Source organism: Aristolochia californica, unplaced genomic scaffold, assembly GCF_029961685.1.
Source record: "Aristolochia californica isolate CCGP_79_NKW_82.1479 unplaced genomic scaffold, dmAriCali1.0.hap1 SCAF_2, whole genome shotgun sequence".
Classification (NCBI taxonomy): Eukaryota; Viridiplantae; Streptophyta; class Magnoliopsida; order Piperales; family Aristolochiaceae; genus Aristolochia; species Aristolochia californica.
Genome location: NW_027181881.1, coordinates 700,850 through 721,953, shown reverse-complemented (window position 1 = coordinate 721,953; position 21,104 = coordinate 700,850). Strand labels below are relative to the sequence as shown.

The following is a 21,104-nucleotide window of genomic DNA, read 5'->3' as shown; positions in this document are numbered from 1 at the left end:
AATCAAAATTAAGGCAAATCAAAAGATACACAAATATTTAATTCGGTAGTAGAATAATCTACCCAGAAGAAATAAATCGAAGAAATCTTCACTGCAGATCTGTTTTGCAAGAGCTCATTCAACTTTTATAAAGACGAAGATGTTATCGGCTCTCGATCATGGACACCCAATTCCACCATTAATGCCAATCATCCAAGATTGATTTGAAACAATCAAACTCATTCCATGAATCCTTCAATTAGCCAAACAACAGAGAACTAAAATACCATCGAAAGATCGGAACCAGATACGAGTTTAACACAAAGCAGGCATGCATTTTTAAACGCAGAACATATATATCAAAGCAAAAAAACTCACAGAAGAGAGATTAACACAAAAACAGAGGCTTCCGAGATCAAAACATGCCCTTCTTCCTCGGTGCTTCCTCTTCCAACACAACCAGAAAAAAAACAAAAAAACAAAAAGGCATCATAGAGTCAATTTGGACACCCAAACATCAGTCATAGTCAACTCTTGCGCACACCTCCCCTTGTCCGATTCTCTTCAAATCGTTGAATTCAATTTCCTGGTTCGTCGCTCTCATCTCACAACAATACGCAACTCGCGTAAGTGCGGTCCGCGAATCTACAGTGAGTCAAAAGCACAGTCATGGCTGCTCCAACTCGAGACTCGACTAGGATCGTCTTCTCTCCACAGAGAAATTCGAGCCTCCTCGTCACCTCGTTGGAGCATTTGAGACGAAGAGTCCCCACGTGAGACATGCCCTCGTGACTGACCTTCAGCTGCCATTCCCACGCGAAATTAGTCACTCTTTGTCTCAAATGCACGCCATGGCATATAATTTTTTTGCAGAAAGATTAGAAAGACTGGTTGCGTGGAGGCATTATCCAGCATATGACCATGTTTCATATCATCATATAAGAAATCAGTACTTCAGAAAAAAAGATGAGCTTGCCCAAAATTCTTAATCGTGATGGAAGGTTGAAAGTTGATTTTTCATAAAATTTGATTCAATTAAGCCAAAAAAATCTTTATTTGATTAAATACTATGATTATTTCCTCGGTGAGATTAGAAGGAACTGGGATTAAAACCAGTGAATCGATTCTGTATTTTAAAAGGGATTCATTTACTCCTCTCAGAAAATCGTATAAATTCATGATCTTGAGAAGACTCAGATTCGTGCAGTCCAATCAAGAGGATAACTTCCACTAACTATTAATTAATTAAATTAATGACTTGCTAGATATTAGTAAAGGTAGTTGAATCTACCACGAAGCCTAACACTTTCTTAAGCAAAAACTAGAATAAAAATTTCCACTGCCCCTTTGAATCACCAACCCACGAAACTCTATTGGATCGTAGTCAACCAAGCCAACTGCCACCAACCCCACTTGACCGGCTGGTGCCCTTCCGGAAGATCGCGTGAGCTTTCTCGGAACCGCACTCCCACGCAGGACACAACACTTCAGGCTCCGCTAATGATTGTCCGCCACGCCGGAACTGAGACACGGCTCTACGGTCTCGGCTCTGTCCTGTGGCTATTGCAGTCGTGTGCTCGATATGAGTTGTTAGCGTGACGGGACGTGGGCTTTGACGTGGCGCACCGGCATCGTTGTGATGTTTTCTTTGATCATAACACGTGTATAATTTTGTTCGGAAACGAAGCAGCTTCCAGTTTCAGCACAGAAGAGGGAAGCGCGTCAGTTTTTTCGCATGAAATCAGATCCCAGAAAAAGCAAACGCGTTCGCCGACGAAATTGCACATGGCCAGATCAGGAAAGGGCCGGCATCCTCCGCGGGCGAACGGATTGGCCGCGTTGTGTGACCTCGTGCGCCTGTTTTCTTCAAATGCCGGTGGAGAAGGGGACCGATTCCGCCATTAATAAGTGGTTACAGATCCGATTGGAGCCACCTCTTCGCCTGCTTTTCTTTTGCCTCTTTTCACTGGTTGCTCGGATTAGAAGAAAGTGAGGCTGGATGGTCCCACTATGACTACATGTCTTTCAAAAATAAAAATAAATAAAAATGTTTGAAAACGAGTCAGTTCTCTCACTCGGCCGCAAACGCCGCCGGATACATTCATTAACTCGCCTTCCAGCTGAAGGTAATTTCATTTAATTTAACAGCTAATTAATACGCGGGACGCTTCCTCCGTATTTAATGTTTAATTTGGAGATTTAATAATCGTCCTAATTTTCGGACATTTACCATTTTACCTCAACAGATTCCTACGTGGCTTTTCATTTATAAAAAAAAAATCAGGTGAATCTGTACAGAGTTTCTTTCCTGTTTTAAAGCTTCGAGGTCCGTGGCAGGGAGAAACAGAAAAGACAAAAAGTGAAAAGACTGAAACGCCATTGCTAATCCGGCAAGGAGCCCCAAATATGTGAGGGTAACTTTGGACATTTAATTAGAAGCCGATCGACAAGTCCGGCTAAGCGGAAGGCAGCAGAGCTGTGATGACCGGTTGGGGGTTGGTGTACGACAGGCGATAGCCAGTACCCCTACCAGACCCACGTCTAGCGCGGTAGTTCGAAGAAAGTCGCTCTCCTCAACCGACTCCTGAGAATCATGGCCGCACGATATTTTGTTTCATCGGACGGTTGGCGTTTGACGGTGAAGACGATTCCAACCGTTGGATCTGGTGTGCTGGGTACGCGTTTCCGAATCGGCTCTTGACATTTTTTGGGGACAAAAGTCCGTCTATAAATAGAGGCGCTGGAAAAGAAACGCTTGAGGGAAGCAGCTGAGACCTTTCTTACTGTTTGGTATCAGATCTGCTGCAGCGGCGGCGAAGGCCAGTCTTCCAGGTTCGGTTTCTTCCTCCTTGTGGGAGCGCTGTTGTTGGTTTTTGTTTCGGTTTTTGTTGATTTTGTGCAGATCTTTACGGAAATGTGGGGGATGAGTAGGTTTTTGAGGGATTTGGATGTTTTTTGAGGTTATGTGCTGTGGATCTGGTTGTGTTTGTTCGTTCTTTGCAGAAGTATGTGTGGGATTTGATCTTCATTTTTCTTTTTTAGGATTGTGATGTTGCTCTGAGATTATAGGATTTCTGCTTGCGCATTTGAGGTGACTGGTGTTTGGTTTGTCTATGTTTTAAAGTGATTGAAGTTTTGGAACCGGTTTTTTGCGTCAGAATGCTTGCAAACGCGTAGATCTATTTGCTTAGTGGAGTCTCGGGCTAAAGAGAGATTTCTTTCTACTTGTTTTCAGCTTATGTTTAATGAACTCCGCATCTGGTCGCGTTTTATCTGCGTTTGCTTGATATGGAGGTGTTTCATGTAGTAGAGTAGGTTTGCCAAGCGTTGTATTCAGTTTCTTTTCTATCTTTTTTGGATATGGTTGAGTTGCTTTGGACTAAAAGGATCTGTTTATATTTTTAGCTTAACATGCCTTTGCTCCCGATTTAAAATTTTCATGTCCAGACTCTGAGATCTCTTACTTTTCTTGGTTCATCTGTTTCTTCTTAATAGATCTCTCGTCGTTGTCTTGCTAATGTTTTTTTTTTTTTTCTCATTTGGGTTTTGTTTCGCTTCTTCAAGCACTTTTTTTTTCACCTGATAGCATGATGTTCAACATCCCTGTAGTTTTGACGCTTTTAGGTGCCTCATGCCTGGAGTGCTGTTTTGCCCTATTAGCTTGTTCGCTCGCCCTAGTATTGGATCGTTTCTGAAGTAAAAAAGTAGAATATGCGCAATATTTGATTTCTCCGCTCGTCATGGCTGCCCTCTTTAATGATTCGCTTCTATTGTTCTCTTTAATGATTCGCTTATATTGTTCTAACTGTTGTGCATCCTTTCGTCTACGAGAGGTCCAACTCGTTACCTTTCGGTGATTATACTGTTTCATTTGGAATTTCGAATGAGATGTGCTATTAGGGATGCCGCTTAATTGTGGCAGTTGAATTCCGTGGCGAATGCATCTTTTTAATATTGGTATTACGTGGTGATTGCGTCTCTTTAATTTTGGCATTAATTTTTTGACTGCAGTTTTTAGCAAGAGAAATGGAGACCTTCCTATTCACGTCTGAATCCGTTAACGAGGGTCACCCCGACAAGCTCTGCGATCAGATCTCGGATGCAGTCCTCGACGCCTGCCTCACCCAGGACCCAGACAGCAAGGTCGCTTGTGAGACCTGTACTAAGACCAACATGGTCATGGTCTTCGGTGAGATCACCACTAAGGCTAATGTTGATTATGAGAAGATTGTCCGTGACACCTGCCGCACCATTGGTTTCGTTTCTGATGATGTTGGGCTTGACGCTGACAACTGCAAGGTTCTCGTTAACATTGAGCAGCAGAGCCCTGACATTGCCCAGGGTGTCCACGGCCACTTCACTAAGCGCCCCGAGGAGATTGGTGCTGGTGACCAAGGTCACATGTTTGGGTATGCTACTGATGAGACCCCTGAACTGATGCCTCTCAGCCATGTTCTTGCCACCAAGCTTGGTGCTCGCTTGACCGAGGTCCGCAAGAACGGCACCTGCTCTTGGCTCCGTCCCGATGGTAAGACTCAGGTCACTGTGGAATACCACAACGACAATGGGGCCATGGTACCCATCAGAGTCCACACCGTTCTCATCTCCACCCAGCACGATGAAACTGTCACAAACGACGAGATTGCTGCTGACCTCAAGGAGCACGTTATCAAGCCCGTCATCCCGGAGAAATACCTTGACGAGAAGACCATCTTCCATCTTAACCCATCGGGCAGATTCGTCATTGGTGGACCTCACGGTGATGCCGGTCTCACCGGTCGCAAGATCATCATTGACACCTACGGTGGGTGGGGAGCCCACGGAGGTGGTGCCTTCTCCGGAAAGGACCCAACCAAGGTGGATAGAAGTGGTGCTTACATAGTGAGGCAGGCAGCCAAGAGCATTGTTGCCAATGGATTGGCCCGCCGCTGCACTGTGCAGGTTTCCTACGCCATAGGTGTGCCGGAACCCCTGTCCGTCTTCGTCGATTCCTACGGCACCGGTAAAATCCCGGACAAGGAGATTTTGAAGATTGTGAAGGAGAACTTCGACTTCAGGCCCGGCATGATCACCATTAACCTGGACCTCAAGAGAGGCGGCAACGGCAGGTTCTTGAAGACAGCTGCCTATGGCCACTTCGGCAGAGACGACACCGATTTCACTTGGGAAGTGGTGAAGCCCCTCAAGTGGGAGAAGCCTGCTGATGCTTAGACAGCTGCGGGGGATGGTTTTCGTGTCTTCCATCATTTTACTCGATCGCAGCCGCTAATCATGATTCTCTCTCCCTTGGCTATTTTTATCTCCTTTTTATGTTTTTATCTTTCCCGTTATGGGTTCGTTGTCTTGTGCGTAGTGGCAGAAGAAAAGACGATATTCTTAAAAGACAAAACAAGATTGTTATCTTATGCGAGATTCTACTATGCTTGAGGTGTGTCTGTGTGAGAAACAAAATGGAAAAAGAAAAGAGAGCTTTTTAGGTTCTCTCTGCTGTAACATGTCCGACTGTAGCAAATCTCGTCATATGCTTCAGTAAGATAAAAGTTATTTCGTGTCTTTACAGCAATTAAATTCATTTTGCACCGTTCGCTACAAAGTCAACCTGATCCTCCAACTTCTTAGAGAAGTATGATCTGAGACGGTACAGCTCCAACCTCATTGCTTGTAACCGCTAGGCATGGTAATAATTGCTTTCTTTTTCGTCTCCTCCTGAAATAAAATTGAATTGTACTCTTTGACATTTGTCCTGTGCTCATGATAGTGCTAAAAGATGGCTAATATCAGTAGGCATAGGAATATCTGCTTTAGCTTGTGGCGTATGAGGTTCTGATCCACTTAAAAAAAAAAAAAAGATTAAATTATCTCTACTCATGAAATGGTTAATAGGGACGCTAAGGCTCCTGGCTGGTTAACTCCAATATGGCATGTTTTTCTTCAATTGATGCACCATCTAGAGTGGGCCTAACAAGATGGGAGATTTAACATCGTTTTAGCTGACTAAATTAGGTATACGACGTGGGAATCGTCTTAGATAGTATTTAATTAGGACACGTAAGCGTGGGATATTGGCATGAGGTTGAGTGAAAAAAGGTAAAGAAGGACATATGACATAAGCGTCGGCAGAGGTGACTGAAGCAGATACATCACCGTGGGGACTGACTTACGTAAGCGACGTGGGATAATTTTGAATTGCTAAAGCCCGACTAAATTAGGTACAAGACATGAGATACTTGGCACACTTAAAAGAAGGGGAATGAATGGCCTGCCGACGCCTAGAGACCCCGAGATAAGAAGGAAGATTATAACGGCGACTGGAACGGCGACTGGAATGGCAATTAGGGGGAGCAGCACGACAAGAGCACGTGTTGTGATAGTGAAGCGAAGGAGAGGCACTCGCTGCTGCTTTATCGCCATACGTGTGTGGTAGCGTCCTCCTCCTGCGTTCAGACTCTCAAGTGTTCGTACTTTCTAAGTGGACCACTTACTGCTACGTGGTGGCGTTAATTCAGAAGTGTATGAAATGTCATGGCCTACACCTTGTCTCTTTCCCCACTACATCAATTTTCTGCCATCTGTGGCAGAGTAGAAAGTCTTAGCAGCTGCTTGAATACTTCATTGCCCAGTGATCACTTTGGAAAAGTAATAAGCTTGTAATTAGTACAACACAAGTATTACAGTTGAATTCTTCCAACTGTATATTTCTTTTTACACATGAATCTGGCTAAACTAATCTTGCCTGACTCCTACTACTTTTCGTTTGGCATCAAGACATGTACACAATCCTACCTCCTTTGAAAATTTAGTTTGCGTATACAGTATGCAAACAGGAAACAAATGAGCAAGGGATAGACTGCAAGAACAACAGCCACAATGCCTAAGCGGTCGGGATGAAACCCGTAGTACTCCCGCAAGAACGACTTAACAGATTTCGCTTCTCCGAATGCGATTACTTCATCCTTTATGTCCCCATATTGTGATGTAAAGAAGCCATCCAAGGTCCATGACACAGGACTGATCCAATACATCCAGACCCACCACTTTGGAATTCTCTGAGATTAAAAAGAACAATGGTTTGGTTAGTTTTCAGCTGTAGTCTCTGCTTGCAAAGACTGAAAGACTGTCTCAACGCTTCTGGTAGATATATGAACTTGAGAATAAGGAGATTATGATGCTTTAGTATAAATAACACAAGAATTAGGATAGGTTTTGATTGATTATCAAGAGAGTTAAGGTGTGTTTGTGCGAATAGGAAACTACAGGAAAAAAGTGAAAATAAAAATTTTCAGTTTGATCAAAATTTTCTGGTAGTTGTGCCAGGTTATAGGAGATGGGAGAATTTTCACCCCAATTCCTCTTGTCCCACAAAATGGTAATAGACATTGGAAAATCAGTTTCATACTGCTTCAATAGGAAACGATTGAATAAATAAACTGAAAAGGCATAAACACAAGAAAACTGTTCAACAGAAAATTTTTTCTAGTTGGAAAATTTTCGCATGGGAAAATTGGTTAGAAAAAAATAATTTTCTCCTCATTTTAATTCATATGACAGCACACAGTCCTTTAGGCACTTACTGGTTGAGGAATGAGGAAGCCCGAGAACAAATTCTGCATGGTTAAGGAGGCCGATGCCAGAATAGTAGCGAATTGAATGCTCGGAGTCAAAGCAACAAGCAACATTCCAAGGTAAATGAAGTAGATCTGGGAGCAAAACATGGCATAGAAGTACCATAATAACTTCTCCACCGACCTGTAGTACCCCATTGATGGATACGTGATGACTGTGAACAGAAGTGCTTGGAGAAAAGTATAAGGTAATTCAATGACCACCTGCAGAGAAAACAAGAACGTGTTTAATATTGTCCGGAAGAAACAAAATAAAACAACCCATCTGAAATGGAATAATTGGAAAATTCTAATGAAGATGATAAGACCTGGGCCAAAGAGTAGGCTGATGAAGAGTACATTCCAGCAAACATTTCCCGGTACAAGACAGTACGCTCAATTGAAATGAAGGGCATAACTGCTAGACAGTTAAATATGCCTAAGAGGATCACAGCAGTGTATATTGATCCAAATACAGTGAACAAATCCTGCTGGTTTTGGCTGCGGAGATGGAGATATAATGTCATTCGTAAGAAAATACTCTATAACTTATAAAACAGAATATTAGTTGAATCCAGAAAGTCTAATCAGTAATGCAATTTAGTTCTCATCCATTGGAGACCCATGGAAAGTAAATTTGATGTATATGTGTGAGTTATATACTATTTTCAGGACTTACATATTAGTACCACGCTTCCAAAATAACACTGCCAGACCCACAGAGGTGGCTATCATGAATAATATGCGCACTAAGTTGTATGATGGACTTCTCCAATAGGACAAATGTTGTTTCCATAGGCAAGCTTTGAACTGCTCCCAGTCATTCTGTGGAAAGCGAGTAGGAAAACGCAAATCCTCTGAGCCTCGGGGAGGTGTACTCAGTTGCTTCGTCATCTCTTTGTTGTCCCTGCAATACAGTTAATGGGCTTCCATGAGTAAATTACAAACAACAACTACTACATTTCCAGATGCCCATTAGTGTGAAATTTTTGTCTTAATATCATATCTCTTCCATAATGATGTGCTATAATTTGCAATATCAGCCACTGCCAGGAAAGCAATGCCTCTCCAAATTGGAAACCGCAGACTGCTATAAGTGTTACACTCACTTGTAGAGAGAAGAGTCTCTGTAAATCTTCGCAAAGTCTACACCGAGTTGATCTTCAATTGAGGTGGAGGTGACTTCTAGCATCCAGGTTGCGGGGTTATAGTTGTTTTTGATCTTTGGTATCCCAGGAATTCTCTGTTAGAAGAAAAAAAGACCGAAGAAAAGTCAATGCAGAGTTAAACAGATTGTCTAGTGATTGGTGTCCAATGAGGAAGGCACAGCCAGCAACCTCTGTTTTTACATAAGCAAATACATCTGCATCAATCGGTCCATGCATGCCTAAATAATTTTTAAAGATTACGACAATGTGCCAGTTGGAACTCTGATAGGCAATAATAGTATTGATAGCTTACCTCAAAATACTCAATGACTCTACTTGAATGCCGACCAAGTGGTCCCGAATAGATTATTTGTCCTCCCCTTTTCATCAGAAACAACTGCAAGAAGTGTAACTTTCACATTAAAAGTAGTTTCTCATCTAATTTCTGCATGTCAAAGTCTATCAAGATTATATTTCTTTCCAGTAAAGAATACCCCTTTAATGATGCTTCCTTTATGTAAATCAGAAGTAATCAAATAGCAGAGAAACCACATAAATTACAAATTAGTGTCTTCATGACTTATGTGCGTGTGCTTAATCAACATTGAAAGAAAAAAAAACGTTATACTATAACCAACTGATCCTAGAAAGAATACTGAAGTACTTCAGCAGAAAGTTATTGATAGATGTCATCCATTATTCATATTTATGCATATTAGTTGTCATAATACCTCATCAAATGCCTCAAATATGTCAATACTGGGCTGGTGGATTGTGCAGACCACTGTCCTTCCTGTATCAACAACATTTCTCACTGCCCGCATTACAATTGCTGCTGCTCTTGCATCCAAACCAGATGTTGGTTCATCCATGAAAATTAGGGAAGGATTTGCAACAAGCTCTACAGCTATGGTTAGCCTTTTCCTTTGCTCGGTTGACAGACCATTGACACCAGGAATACCCACCAGCATATCCTTTATTGTGTGAAGCTCAATTGTTCCCAAGACTTCCTTTACAAACTCCTGTCGATAAGAAAACCCCAACCAATGTTAACATGAGATCACTTCATTCTTATATCACTAAACTGTGAACTTATATCTACTGACTCACGGCTTTAGTTTTTTTATCAATTTGAGGTGACAGCCTTAACCAAGCTGAGTATAGGATTGACTCTTCAACAGTTATTTGTGGGGAGTGGATGTCAGTCTGCTCACAGTAGCCTGATATTCTAGCAAATGTTTCTTGGACTTTTGGGTATCCTCCAATTGTTATTAAACCTTCAATTGTCCCACCAGTCTTTCTTCCAGAAAGAACATCCAAAAAAGTTGTTTTCCCAGCACCACTTACACCCATTAAGGCTGTAAGGATACCTGGTCTGAAGGCACCTGTAATGTCTTGAAGAAGCTGGAGCCTTTTCTCAGGAAAACCTTGTGCTCTCATTTCCTGAAACAAAAAATGGAGAGTATAATCTTTTTATGACATCTCCATAACTGACGTTGGACAGTACTGGGAGTGCAACTCTGGTACCTGAGGGGTGTCTACATAATACTGCACATCTTGGAATGCAATTGGCAGTGGCTGAAAAGGCATGACTACTCTTTCTGAAAAAAACCAAGAGATTTTAGGATCAGTGAGATTTGCATTATAATTTCTTCCATATAACCAGACAATAATCTAATTGGAACTAAACTTTACCAGCATTTCTGTTTTCTGAAGCAGTGTTTGAAGCATAAGGATTTGGTTTTTTCTGTAGACATGTATCAACTTTCTTATCTTGTTTCCCTTTTATCTCAGAGAGTTTGTCTCGGGAAAGGATGGCACGGGCTCTCCCAGGAGCTGAATCAAATATAGCTCATCAATGAGTAAAAGCAAGGATTCAACATACACTCAATACCAAAACCATACGTAAATGAGATTGACTGAAAGTCACATGAGATTACATTTCAAGAATGTCAAAGCGATGGTGAATCCAATATTAAATAGAATTGTGAACCCTAACAGGGCACCCACAGATATCCAGTAAAAATGGTCACCGAAATTAAGTCCCCGACTTGTCAATGTCTGAATTCCGAAAGTGGTCTTTCCAGGTGTACTCTACAAATTGGCAATGAAGAAATAGATCTTTATTCACTTGGGAAACTTCCAGTTTTCACATTAACCAGAAGCCATAGAAGCAAAAAGAAAAAGAAAAAGAAAAGGAAAATAAGCTATATAGAATTCACCTGCTGCCAACGAGGAGAGAGGAATTCGTTTACTGAGATGCCAATCTCACAGTATGTCCATGGAGATGCCCAAAACCCCCATTTCAACCAGGCCGGCATTGATGCTGCAGTCCAATAAAACTAATTGGCAAATCCATCCAAAAAGTTGAATGAATTCTTGACAGGTGAGAAGTGAGAGGACTTACGCTGGGGTAGAATGAAACCGCCAAACAGTAAGATCATCATCAAGGCTACACTACCACCCATTGTAGATGCAACAATTGTTCTAAAAATTGAGGCCATAAATCGGAAGAGGGATGTTGCCATTTGATGAACAGCAAACAGTAGGAGTATATGTCGGAAAAATCTGACAGTAGTAGCAAATGAAATTCGAAATAGTAAGATAAAAAGAAAAACAAATGAGTTGAAATTTTTTAAATTCCTGTCAATTATCGGAAGATTTGGCATTTCTAGCTCACCTCGCAGCTTCAGGACTGTACCCAATGACATAGTAAGTAAGACTTGTCCACACTGTTGCTTGTACCAGTGATATTGGGATTTTCAGAGTCGATGCAGGAATAGCATATGCCCAAGCTGGATAGAAATATAAGTCTCTTTGCTTGTAAAAAACCGGAAGTCTAGCAACGGTCATGGACAACTCTGGGAACCCATCAAACATGAGCACTAGAATTGCATAAAACAGAGCTCCCATATAATAGTTTGCGTGCTCCAAGTCAACAGACATCCTTGTACGTAAGAAAGTGGTCATTGTAATTGTTGCAACGATTATCAGCTGAAACAAACACAAAAAAATCATAACATTTTATGCTTTCATAAAGACTTGTAGGTACTCATAATAAAAAATGACAATCGAATATACACCCAGAGATCTGAGTTACCTGAAATGATTTGAATATGTAAACAAATGAGTTTCTTTTCATCAGAAGCCACTCTCTTGTCATGCAAGCCTTAAACAGTTGCCATTTGCTCAAAGAATAAACACTGAAAAATAAAGCATCTTTATGACATTTTGATTTATCAAAAGATTTCAGAATCTCCTCATGCATCCTCTGCCCAACTTGAGATGCCTTGAATCTCTCACAGAACTCATCAACAGTTACATAACTGTAAGGCCTGTCTGTATGATACCAGTACTGTTCTTGATCCTTTCTCGACATAACCTGAAAGCCGATGAGAGAAAATAATAATAATAATAATAGTAATAACAGCACACTTCATTTTGTTCTGCATTTAAGAGTTATTGGCATATATCATTTTTTTCTGTATTTAAGAGGACAGATTATTGCCATTTATTCACAGTTAAAGAGTCGGGGTGATTCACTGTTCTGCTGGGGTTTATTCTGATGATACCAGATAAAATTCCAAATAAGAGAGAAACGTTAATTAGATGTTCTTGTACCTCCTGGAGAAAGTCAGCTGTCCCTTTTCTCTGGGGACACCTGAATCCACAATCTTCAAAAAATTGGACAATTCCACTCCTGGGTCCATGGTATACGATCTTTCCTTCACCCATCAAAATGATATCATCAAATAGCTCATAAGTTTCAGGTGCCGGCTGGAGCAGTGATATCAAGGCAGTGGCATCTGTGATATGCACCAACTGCCGCAGACATTCTATAATTTGAAAAGTAGTGGAACTGTCCAAGCCGGTTGATATTTCATCCATGAAAAGAGCTTTTGTTGGGCCAACAATCATTTCTCCTATCAAATCAAATCAACAAATGGAAGAATGTTCGTTGAGATCCTCTGGCGGCACTAATAGGTGAAATTGGCACAACTCAGTAACAACTATAACAATGAGTATCCTACTGCATTTAGAATTTTCTGATTACCTGTTGTTAGTCTTTTCTTCTGACCACCCGATATGCCTCTTCTCATTGCATCACCAACCATTGTGTCAGCACAGATGTCCAATCCAAGGATCTAAGCATTCAGAGACGTGATAAAACAATAAATATAAAAAAGAATGTCATGCAAGATCATGAGCGTCATTTTCCTCAAAGTTTTCCTTGAGAATCTTATGTCTGAGAAGGAGTACCTTAAGTATATAATCTGTTTGAAGAGATCTTGCCAGTCCTTTGACAGAAGTTGCCTGATAAAAAAAATCCAACTTTGAGATCCCATAATCAAATATATAAATATATCCATAAAGGGCAAATTAGTAAGATAGCAACTTATTTGGCTACTCACTGTGAAGAAGACGTATTTGAAAAACATGCTCTTTTTATGTTGACACTCGTTCAAAAGCTTGGTTACTTGGAATCAGATCAAGCAGGAACTTACTAAGAATCAAGAGAAAGGAAGAAAATTGCAGGTGATTTTACCTTCATGTAAGTATCAATATCTGGTTCAGGAACAATTCCTTCAAGCTTTTCCCTTCGACTGACTTCCTTCATAATTTCTTCACAGATGAGATGGCAAATACGCCAAACAAATTACATTTCATGACTTTCGATTTTCATTAACAGAAAAATTAACCGAGTAAAATGAACAGCAAGAGCTGCTAACCTGCTCTGCTACCAACTCCCTGACATCGGGCTGAAAAATCTAGCGTTTCCCTTACCGTAATCTCAGGAATGTGTAGGTCATGTTGGCTTATGTAAGCCGATGTTTTCTGAGGAACAAACTCACCGAGTCTGTAACCATTGTAGGAGATTTCTCCGGTAGCCTGAAATTTACAAAGACAGCACTTCTGATCAAATACTCAAATGAACAAACACGGTTCCCACTTTACAATTTCACAGGAGAAACTTAATTTTTCATATTAATTCTTGTTATGTACTACGTCACTTCAATCTTCAGGTCATTTTCGGCCGAAAATGCTGCACAGTTCTGCTATTCGCTTCAAATGCGCTACTCCCTGTAGCTCATTATGTTCAATTTGTAATCACGCTCAGCAACTCTTCTATCAACCTACTCAGAAACTTTCTCCATAACAATGAAATTTCTTTTCCAGATTTGTCATTTGCTCTAAACTTCTAAAAAAGAGGAGCTAAGAATGAACCTTGAGAGATGGGTTCAGTTTGCCTGAAAGTGCCAACAACAAGGTGGTTTTCCCACATCCAGGGGGGCCAAGCAATAGAGTCAACCTGCATGACGAATTCTGTGTGAGAGACCTCCATGGAACGATGATATCATGCAAAAGCAGCAGTCTTTGTCTTTTTTATCAACATCAATATGCATGCATAGATAACAAATAAATATACATTCCATCCAAGTTTGATGATTAATTAATTGAACACTTGGTGCATTTATGCTTGGACTTAGGTCTATATTGTCTTTTTCCTTAATTAAAAAATCTAGCTTAAGGAAATTTTTAGCATTTTTACATATTGAAAATCCTTAAAATTTGTTTATCTTAATTATTATGTTTTATAATAAAATTTAACTAATCCATAGTCAATTATTCATGCAAGATATTTAATTTAATTCTATAAAATAGATATTTTAATTGGGTTAATTCGAGAGATATCTTAAGTTTAAAATTTCATTTAAGTCGATGATAACGAAAAATCGGTTTCAGATACTCAAATTACAAAATATAGGGTTTTAGGTATACACACTAGAAGATGTCTCATTACTTGTAGGATTTTGTGTATAATTGGGTAAATTAGACCTTTTAGTCTATAAATTTTATCACAATCTTCTTTAACTTTACTTAATTACAGGGATTTATTTGGCTCTTATATGAGACATGAATTTTTTTAGAATAACAAAAAAATTAATTATTTAATATTTGATTAGAGAATTATTGTTCTCTATGGCATTAAAAATTTTATTCCAAAGAGGTAAAAATCATAATTTTGAGAGAAAAAATAAATAAATTATTACTTAATATAAATTTGATGTTATGTACATAACTTAAATGATTTTTCTGGAGAAGTTGTTCATAACCTAACATATGAGAGTTCACAATTAGTGTTTTACCTGGAGGGCTTGATGATACCACTAGCATCTTTGATAATGCTTATTTTAGCCTCTTTATATGTGACACCTGAAAGCTTTGCCAATCCCTATCCCAACCAAAACAATAGAATATTAAAGAAAAAAAAATTAAATGAATGACACTAATTATAATCAAGGGCACCTATATCAATATCGGGTATTCATAGCTCCCTAAAATCTTATAATACATGCCAATACCTCTCAATGTATCGACGTATTTTGGGTTTATGTCAATTAAAATAAAATAAAAATATTTAAAATCTATATAGTTATGTAACACTCAATATGTATCATGTAGTGCATGATACAACTCATAGTTCAAGATTGTAAGCACATAATTGATCTGTCCAATAACCTGAATTTTGTGATAATAAGCCTACTTACAAAAATCCAGCTTGTGATAGTGTTCCATAGAGTTGGTAGAGGCTTCCCATCAACTACTTCACAAGCCATTTCCACACATAGGTTTTTGAACTTGACCTCCACCTTAGGTAATTGCACTCCAACCCTGTCAAAAATGGCACAATGGCATTTTGTAAATAGAATTTTATAAAATCATTTTAACTATAATACCTTCATGTGTATAGTCAATAATTTCCACTTAACAATAATTTTATTTACTACAGATATTATTATTCCAGCAGAAGAAAAAGTGAATTTCTTTAAAAGTGAGATTGATTGAAACACATTATCCAGATAGTAGAACTAGACCCGTTAATGTAATTATACATTTTCTAAAAATAAAATAATATTTATTATATAATGCATATTAGTAGAACTAGACCTATTAATGTAATTATATTTTAAAATAAATAAATAATATTTTCTATATATGCATATTACATACCATTCCTCTCACTTTCAGTTTTCTCTAAAATGTATTTGTCGAGTACATTTCTCATTATAATAAAAATATTAAACTCTAATTAGGCCCCATTAGTGCTCCTGGTTGAAAATTTATATCCCAGGAAAAACTAGAAATATTTTTCCTAACATACACATTTCCAAGAAACCTTAATTGGAAAATCTTACCTGAAAAATTATAAGATATTCCTAGTAAGAATTTTTCAACTAAAAAAGTGTTTATAAGAAACATGATGCATTAATGGTCCTTGGAAACGTATTTTTACTAGAAGTAAATTTCCAACATTTCTTGGAAAAGATACTGATAGGGCCTTAAAACCCAAATCTCTACAAAAAAAAAAAAAAAAAAACAATTTTCTTCTAGATAAAATAATGGTTTTTTTTTTTAGATTTAATTGAAAACTAACTCAAGGTTCTAGGTTATGAATTTCTGAGTTGGATTAGGTGAGTCCGGTCGGGACCAAACTTGGCTGAAGTTGGGGGGACTCCCTGGATCCTTTGTACAAGGGTTGAGTTTGACCCAACTAGACTTGTCATGTCCTAATCGGGCCAATTCCAGTCATTTGTGTTTCGAACAAATAAGATGGATCTTAGACCGGACAAATTAAGTCGCAGAGAGGGACTCAAACCTTTCCAACTCAGCTCAATCTTGGAATCAATAAGTATCTAATCAGATTCCGTTAATTCGAATCTGTACTGTTCGACAAACCCGTTGCGTACACCAGCCCTTGCCAGTTGAAAAGTTTATTTTTCTGAACGATAATCAAAGACTTCAACAAGAATTCAGCTCTTGTGGGCAACGAAGTTGCGCTTGAGCGGTTGACTGAGCCCATCTTCTCTCCGGTATCGTCTAGAACTGTAAAAAACACAGATACAGCAGCCATGTGACCATGTCTGACACTTCGATGAGACAGGCTCGACATCGATAGCAGTGAAATGGATGAAAAAGGGTAAAGAAAAGATTCCTAGGTGTCTGTTCTGTACAATATGCAGAAACTCCTCACATGCCGCTGTAACTCTCTCCGGTATCGACTTTGCTTAATTTGATCTGAGAATCTGGGTTGTCGACGGATCGATTGAGCTCCCTTTTCTATTTTTTCTTGTTCGTCTTATTTGTTTATTTATTTAGTTAGTTTTGGATCAGAGGGGGCGAAAACCGCGAATGCTGCGAATCGCGGTGCTCGGACCCGGTATTTCTGGATAGCGCTTCTCCGCTTCCCTTTTTTTCGTTTCTGTGTTCTTTTTTTCTGCAACATGAGTGGCGCGAGTCGTCATTTTGTTGGTGATGGCTAATGAACAGCAGTGCAAGTAGCAGTGGCCTTGCTCTTTCTGCTTCCACTTTCCGGACGAGAACAAAAAATGGCGAAAGCAGCTTTGAGCTTTTGCCGAAGTCAGGGATCTCTTGTGGCATCTACAGTCTGCACTCGAGCTCATCCATTGAACATACGAAGATCTCGTTTTTTCTGAAAATCTTGATTTTTCATTTTTATTGCGTTCAAGCACGGGATCACCATTAAATTAACTTCGGCGGAAAAACCCAAGATTTTCATGCAAAACCAAGAAATTTTAGTAGGTTTCCATTGTTTACTTGTTAAGTAATCGATTTAGAAGGCATTGATGGAGAAGATGCAGAGGAAGAACTAATGCAAGCTTTGACCAGGGAAGAAGGAAGTCACAGCGTAGCATTTAAAGAAGGAAGAGAGATTTGAATTCTTACCTATCTATTCTCTCCCTTTGCTTCTCCAACAACTGGAGATTGTCGTCCTGAATGTGTCTGATCAGTTTCCCAATGAAACCAGTCCTTTCCAGAGCACGAAGCTTCGTCACATCGATGACTCGCATCCCTTTCCCGTTTCCATCCCCGCCTCTGTCTTCACCTTCAACAGTTTCCAACAGGGAGAACCTGGTCCGTTTGTAAGTGGGCAGCCTCTCGATCACAGCCCACTGCAACTCGATTTCGTCGTCGTCGTACTCCCTCATCGTGCTCGCTCCTCCACTCAACTGAATACCAGAAGAAGTGCTTCTCAGAAGCGAGCCCAGCGTTCTTCCCATGGCCGCCGTCTCGATTTATGTAGAAGATGAGGGAGAATCCCACGTGGTCTCTCCCTGTCTTGAAGACGAAAGAGATGAAGATCTTGCTGTTCACTTGAATGTGAGCGATGCATGGTGAAGTACCGGGAAGGTGGGATAAGAAAAGCCAAATATCGCTGTAATGACTAACTTTTTTTCTAGTATATTCTTTTCTTCAACTTTTTCTGCTTTCGGTTTTCACAGAAGTCGATCAGAATCAGACAGGGATCGAAATCCTCCGACCCATTTCCTTTTTTAATGTAAAAGCGGAATGTTTTTAGCTGCAAATGGTGAAATGAAGCTAATAAAATATAGCTAAGATGGTAAGAAGTATATTTAAGTAAGTAACCAACCTACCAGATGTTTTATGAGCTCCGAATCGCCATTAGGGTTAGTCAATATGACTCAGGATATGATCTTCATGCGCATTACACAGTTCATGTCCTGATGTTGTTAGGGAGCGCCAAACTTCATGTCATATACATGATCATCCATGACTCAGGAGTTCATGTCCCAAGAGTAAATGGTGGAAAGTGTTTTCCGCCCGATTTTGAAAATCATGTACATGACTCACGCGCAGGGCTCTCTCTGGCGTATACCGTCTCGCTCCCGCAGCCCATCTGTAGTCTCCCTAAACCCCGAGCTCTCTGCTCCCTCTCTCGTCTTCACCGTCCCTCTCTGGTCTCCCTCTTTTCGATTTCCCTCTCGACCTCCGTTGTAGAATACGGGAAACCGAGAGGCTCTGCGACGGAGGTTGAGAGAGAGAGGAGAGGGAGAGAGACCTTCCTCCCTCGACGACGACTTCGCTCCTCTCTCTCGACCTCCGTGGCAGAGCATGGGAGGTCGAGCATCTGTTCCAGAGCTTCTCGGCCTCCCTCTCGGTGTACCGTCGGAGCGCCACCTCTATCGGTGTTGCCCGCCACCGTCGTTGTTGCCCACTGGCCTGTCACCGTTGCCCGCTGGCTCACCGCTGAGGAAGACGACGATGGTTTAATTTTTCCTAAGTTAGGAAAAATTAAACTATTGTCATAAAAATCATTAATTTATAATTTAAATTTATAAAAATAATTATTTTTATTTATAAAATAATTATTATTATTTATAAAATAATTATTTTTATATATTTATTTTATAATTAATATATTAAAATAGTGATTTAATAGTCATAATTAAAATATTTTTAAAATAAATATTTGATAAATTATTTTGGCATAATTATCCGATTGCTATAGTTAATTAAACCAATGGTTTTAAATTTTGTGATAATATATTATTAATTAATAATACATAAAATATATTATTTAAAAATATATAGTTTGTTAAAGTTATGATTAGATCAATTTTTTCTTTTAAATTATTTATTTTTAGGTTAAAGTATATCATATGTTATTAATAAATTAATCACTCAACGTATTACTTTCGTTTTTGTTATTTATAACATTATTTATTTATTATTCGTAATTAATCATGTGCATATTTCTTTGGCTCATGTAATTACGATATATAATGCACAATAAAATATATAATTCAATTAATACATATATTAATATATTTAATTATTCATTAAATAACTTATTCATGTAGTAATAATGGTTGTTTTACCTAATTTGGGGTTCAAGGATTATGTTATAATTAAATGTACTATAAGGGTTTAGGAATTCTCTTGTTTTTTATGTTTTTCTCATGTTGGGACACTAACACTGGAAACTGTTTTCCAGTGCACATGAAGTCGTCAATACTAACACCAAGTGCGAAGATGATCTTCATGTACATGACTAACATGATCTTCATATTGGACATGAACTTGAACTTCAAAAATCCATTTGGGGGACTAACCCCCCTAGAGGAACAAGCTTGAGTTCTCATGTTCAAGAATTCAAGCCGGAGCAAACTATAGTAGTTGATCCTTTTGAATCGAGTTGCAAGGGGGCGGTTAGTGAAATTTTTATAAGCCCGTAAGATCAAATGGTGGAGAAAGTTGAGAAGATACGTTAAAGATTTCATGGTCAGGTAGTGAGGGTACAAGAAGAATTACTGAAAATGAAAGAAAACGATTTTGAAAGTGGGTCATGGTAGTGTATTCTGAAAGTGAAAATGAAAGCGAAAGTACGTTATGGAATCGAGTGAAAGTAACTCAAAATTTGTTAGTGTACAAGTAAACATGTTAATACTTTGACCAGTGAAAATGAATTTACTCACTTAGACTAGTGAACTTACTTTCACTCGTGTGCTCACTCGTTCTCTCACTCTTCTTATATTCATACTGCTCTCACTCTTTGTATTTGGTTATTATAAAATTAAATATTCTTTAAGTATTTTACTTTAATATTTAATTTAATTTTAAATTATTTATTAATTTAAACATGCTAAACTTTATCTTAGTTTTTTAAATAAATAGTTAAATAAAATTATCATATACAAATTAAATATATTAGATTATTTTTATATAATAAAATTCCCTCTTTTAATTTATATAAATTCATTATTTTAATATTTTATTTTATTTATAACTTAAGAGTGAAAATTTAGATATTAAAAAAATAATAATTTGATTAAGCATCTGGATATTAGTGAGTATTTATTTAATGATTATACATATATTAATTTTTTTAATTTAAAACTATTTAAAGTTATTTATAAATTTAAAACAAGTTAAAATTTATTCTATTTTATTAAAATAATAGTAAATATAAAAGTTAAATATATAAAATTAATTTTATATAATAAAATATCCTCTTTTTTTATTTATATAAACTCCTTATTTTTAATATTATATTTAATGACTATTTTAAAAGTGAGAATTCAGATAGTGTGAAAGTAGTGATTAACATTTGGATATTATAAAAGTAAGGAAATTTTAAATCATTTTATTTTTATACATTTAATTAAATAAATCGCACTGATTAATTAAAGTTTTTTCCGTGTCTTCTGCATGATTAACTCAACTAATTTCAAAAATTTTAACTTACGAACAGTTGTGGGTTCTCTCTAGCTTCTTCCCAGGAGAAACAAGAATCACTGTTGCTGAATCTTTACCAGAGAACTCAATCGTAACTGCTGCATGATTCAAACATAAAACCCAAAAGAATCCGATTGCTTCGTTTTAACTTTCTGAGATCAGGTTGAACCTCGAGAAGTCCTCACTGCAATTGCAGCAGATATCACGCATCCCGGACGAAGCTTTTATCCCGAACCTGCTGGAAACCAGACACCAGTAAGCATTCCCATGATGTGAAGACACAAAATGGGTTGAAACCCGAAAAGCGAAACCAGTT

At 38.5% G+C, this 21,104-nt stretch overlaps 2 protein-coding genes across 2 annotated transcripts; one reads left to right on the top strand and one right to left on the bottom strand.

Annotated features, from left to right (window-relative positions):
* Positions 1 to 2,729: 2,729 nt before the first annotated feature.
* On the top strand, positions 2,730 to 5,532 carry LOC137955293 (S-adenosylmethionine synthase 5). The gene is made up of 2 exons (XM_068802165.1): positions 2,730 to 2,811; positions 3,991 to 5,532. The coding sequence occupies exon 2, from the start codon at positions 4,006 to 4,008 to the stop codon at positions 5,188 to 5,190; it is 1,185 nt and encodes a 394-aa protein (XP_068658266.1). The 5' UTR covers positions 2,730 to 2,811; positions 3,991 to 4,005; the 3' UTR covers positions 5,191 to 5,532.
* Positions 5,533 to 6,584: 1,052 nt separating this feature from the next.
* Positions 6,585 to 17,883, bottom strand: LOC137956780 (pleiotropic drug resistance protein 3-like). The gene is made up of 24 exons (XM_068804402.1): positions 17,477 to 17,883; positions 15,280 to 15,403; positions 14,878 to 14,963; positions 13,955 to 14,039; positions 13,459 to 13,618; positions 13,275 to 13,351; positions 12,989 to 13,042; positions 12,783 to 12,873; positions 12,350 to 12,651; positions 11,829 to 12,110; positions 11,409 to 11,722; positions 11,136 to 11,296; positions 10,951 to 11,054; positions 10,669 to 10,822; positions 10,424 to 10,564; positions 10,256 to 10,329; positions 9,839 to 10,171; positions 9,460 to 9,750; positions 9,042 to 9,125; positions 8,690 to 8,823; positions 8,260 to 8,487; positions 7,910 to 8,081; positions 7,551 to 7,805; positions 6,585 to 7,025 (listed from the first exon to the last, which is right to left on the bottom strand). The coding sequence occupies exons 1-24, from the start codon at positions 17,809 to 17,811 to the stop codon at positions 6,759 to 6,761; spliced, it is 4,308 nt and encodes a 1,435-aa protein (XP_068660503.1). The 5' UTR covers positions 17,812 to 17,883; the 3' UTR covers positions 6,585 to 6,758.
* Positions 17,884 to 21,104: the final 3,221 nt, after the last annotated feature.

What these genes read in the sequence shown, in the direction of transcription:
- LOC137955293 (XM_068802165.1), top strand. Translation starts at nt 4,006, where the DNA reads ATGGAGACCTTCCTATTCACGTCTGAATCCGTTAACGAGGGTCACCCC.
- LOC137956780 (XM_068804402.1), bottom strand. Translation starts at nt 17,811, where the DNA reads ATGGGAAGAACGCTGGGCTCGCTTCTGAGAAGCACTTCTTCTGGTATT. An exon ending in ATTATGTAGACACCCCTCAG is followed by an intron (nt 10,172 to 10,255) that starts GTACCAGAGTTG and finishes TTTTTGTTTCAG; the next exon opens with GAAATGAGAGCACAAGGTTT. An exon ending in GCTTCCTCATTCCTCAACCA is followed by an intron (nt 7,026 to 7,550) that starts GTAAGTGCCTAA and finishes TTTTAATCTCAG; the next exon opens with AGAATTCCAAAGTGGTGGGT.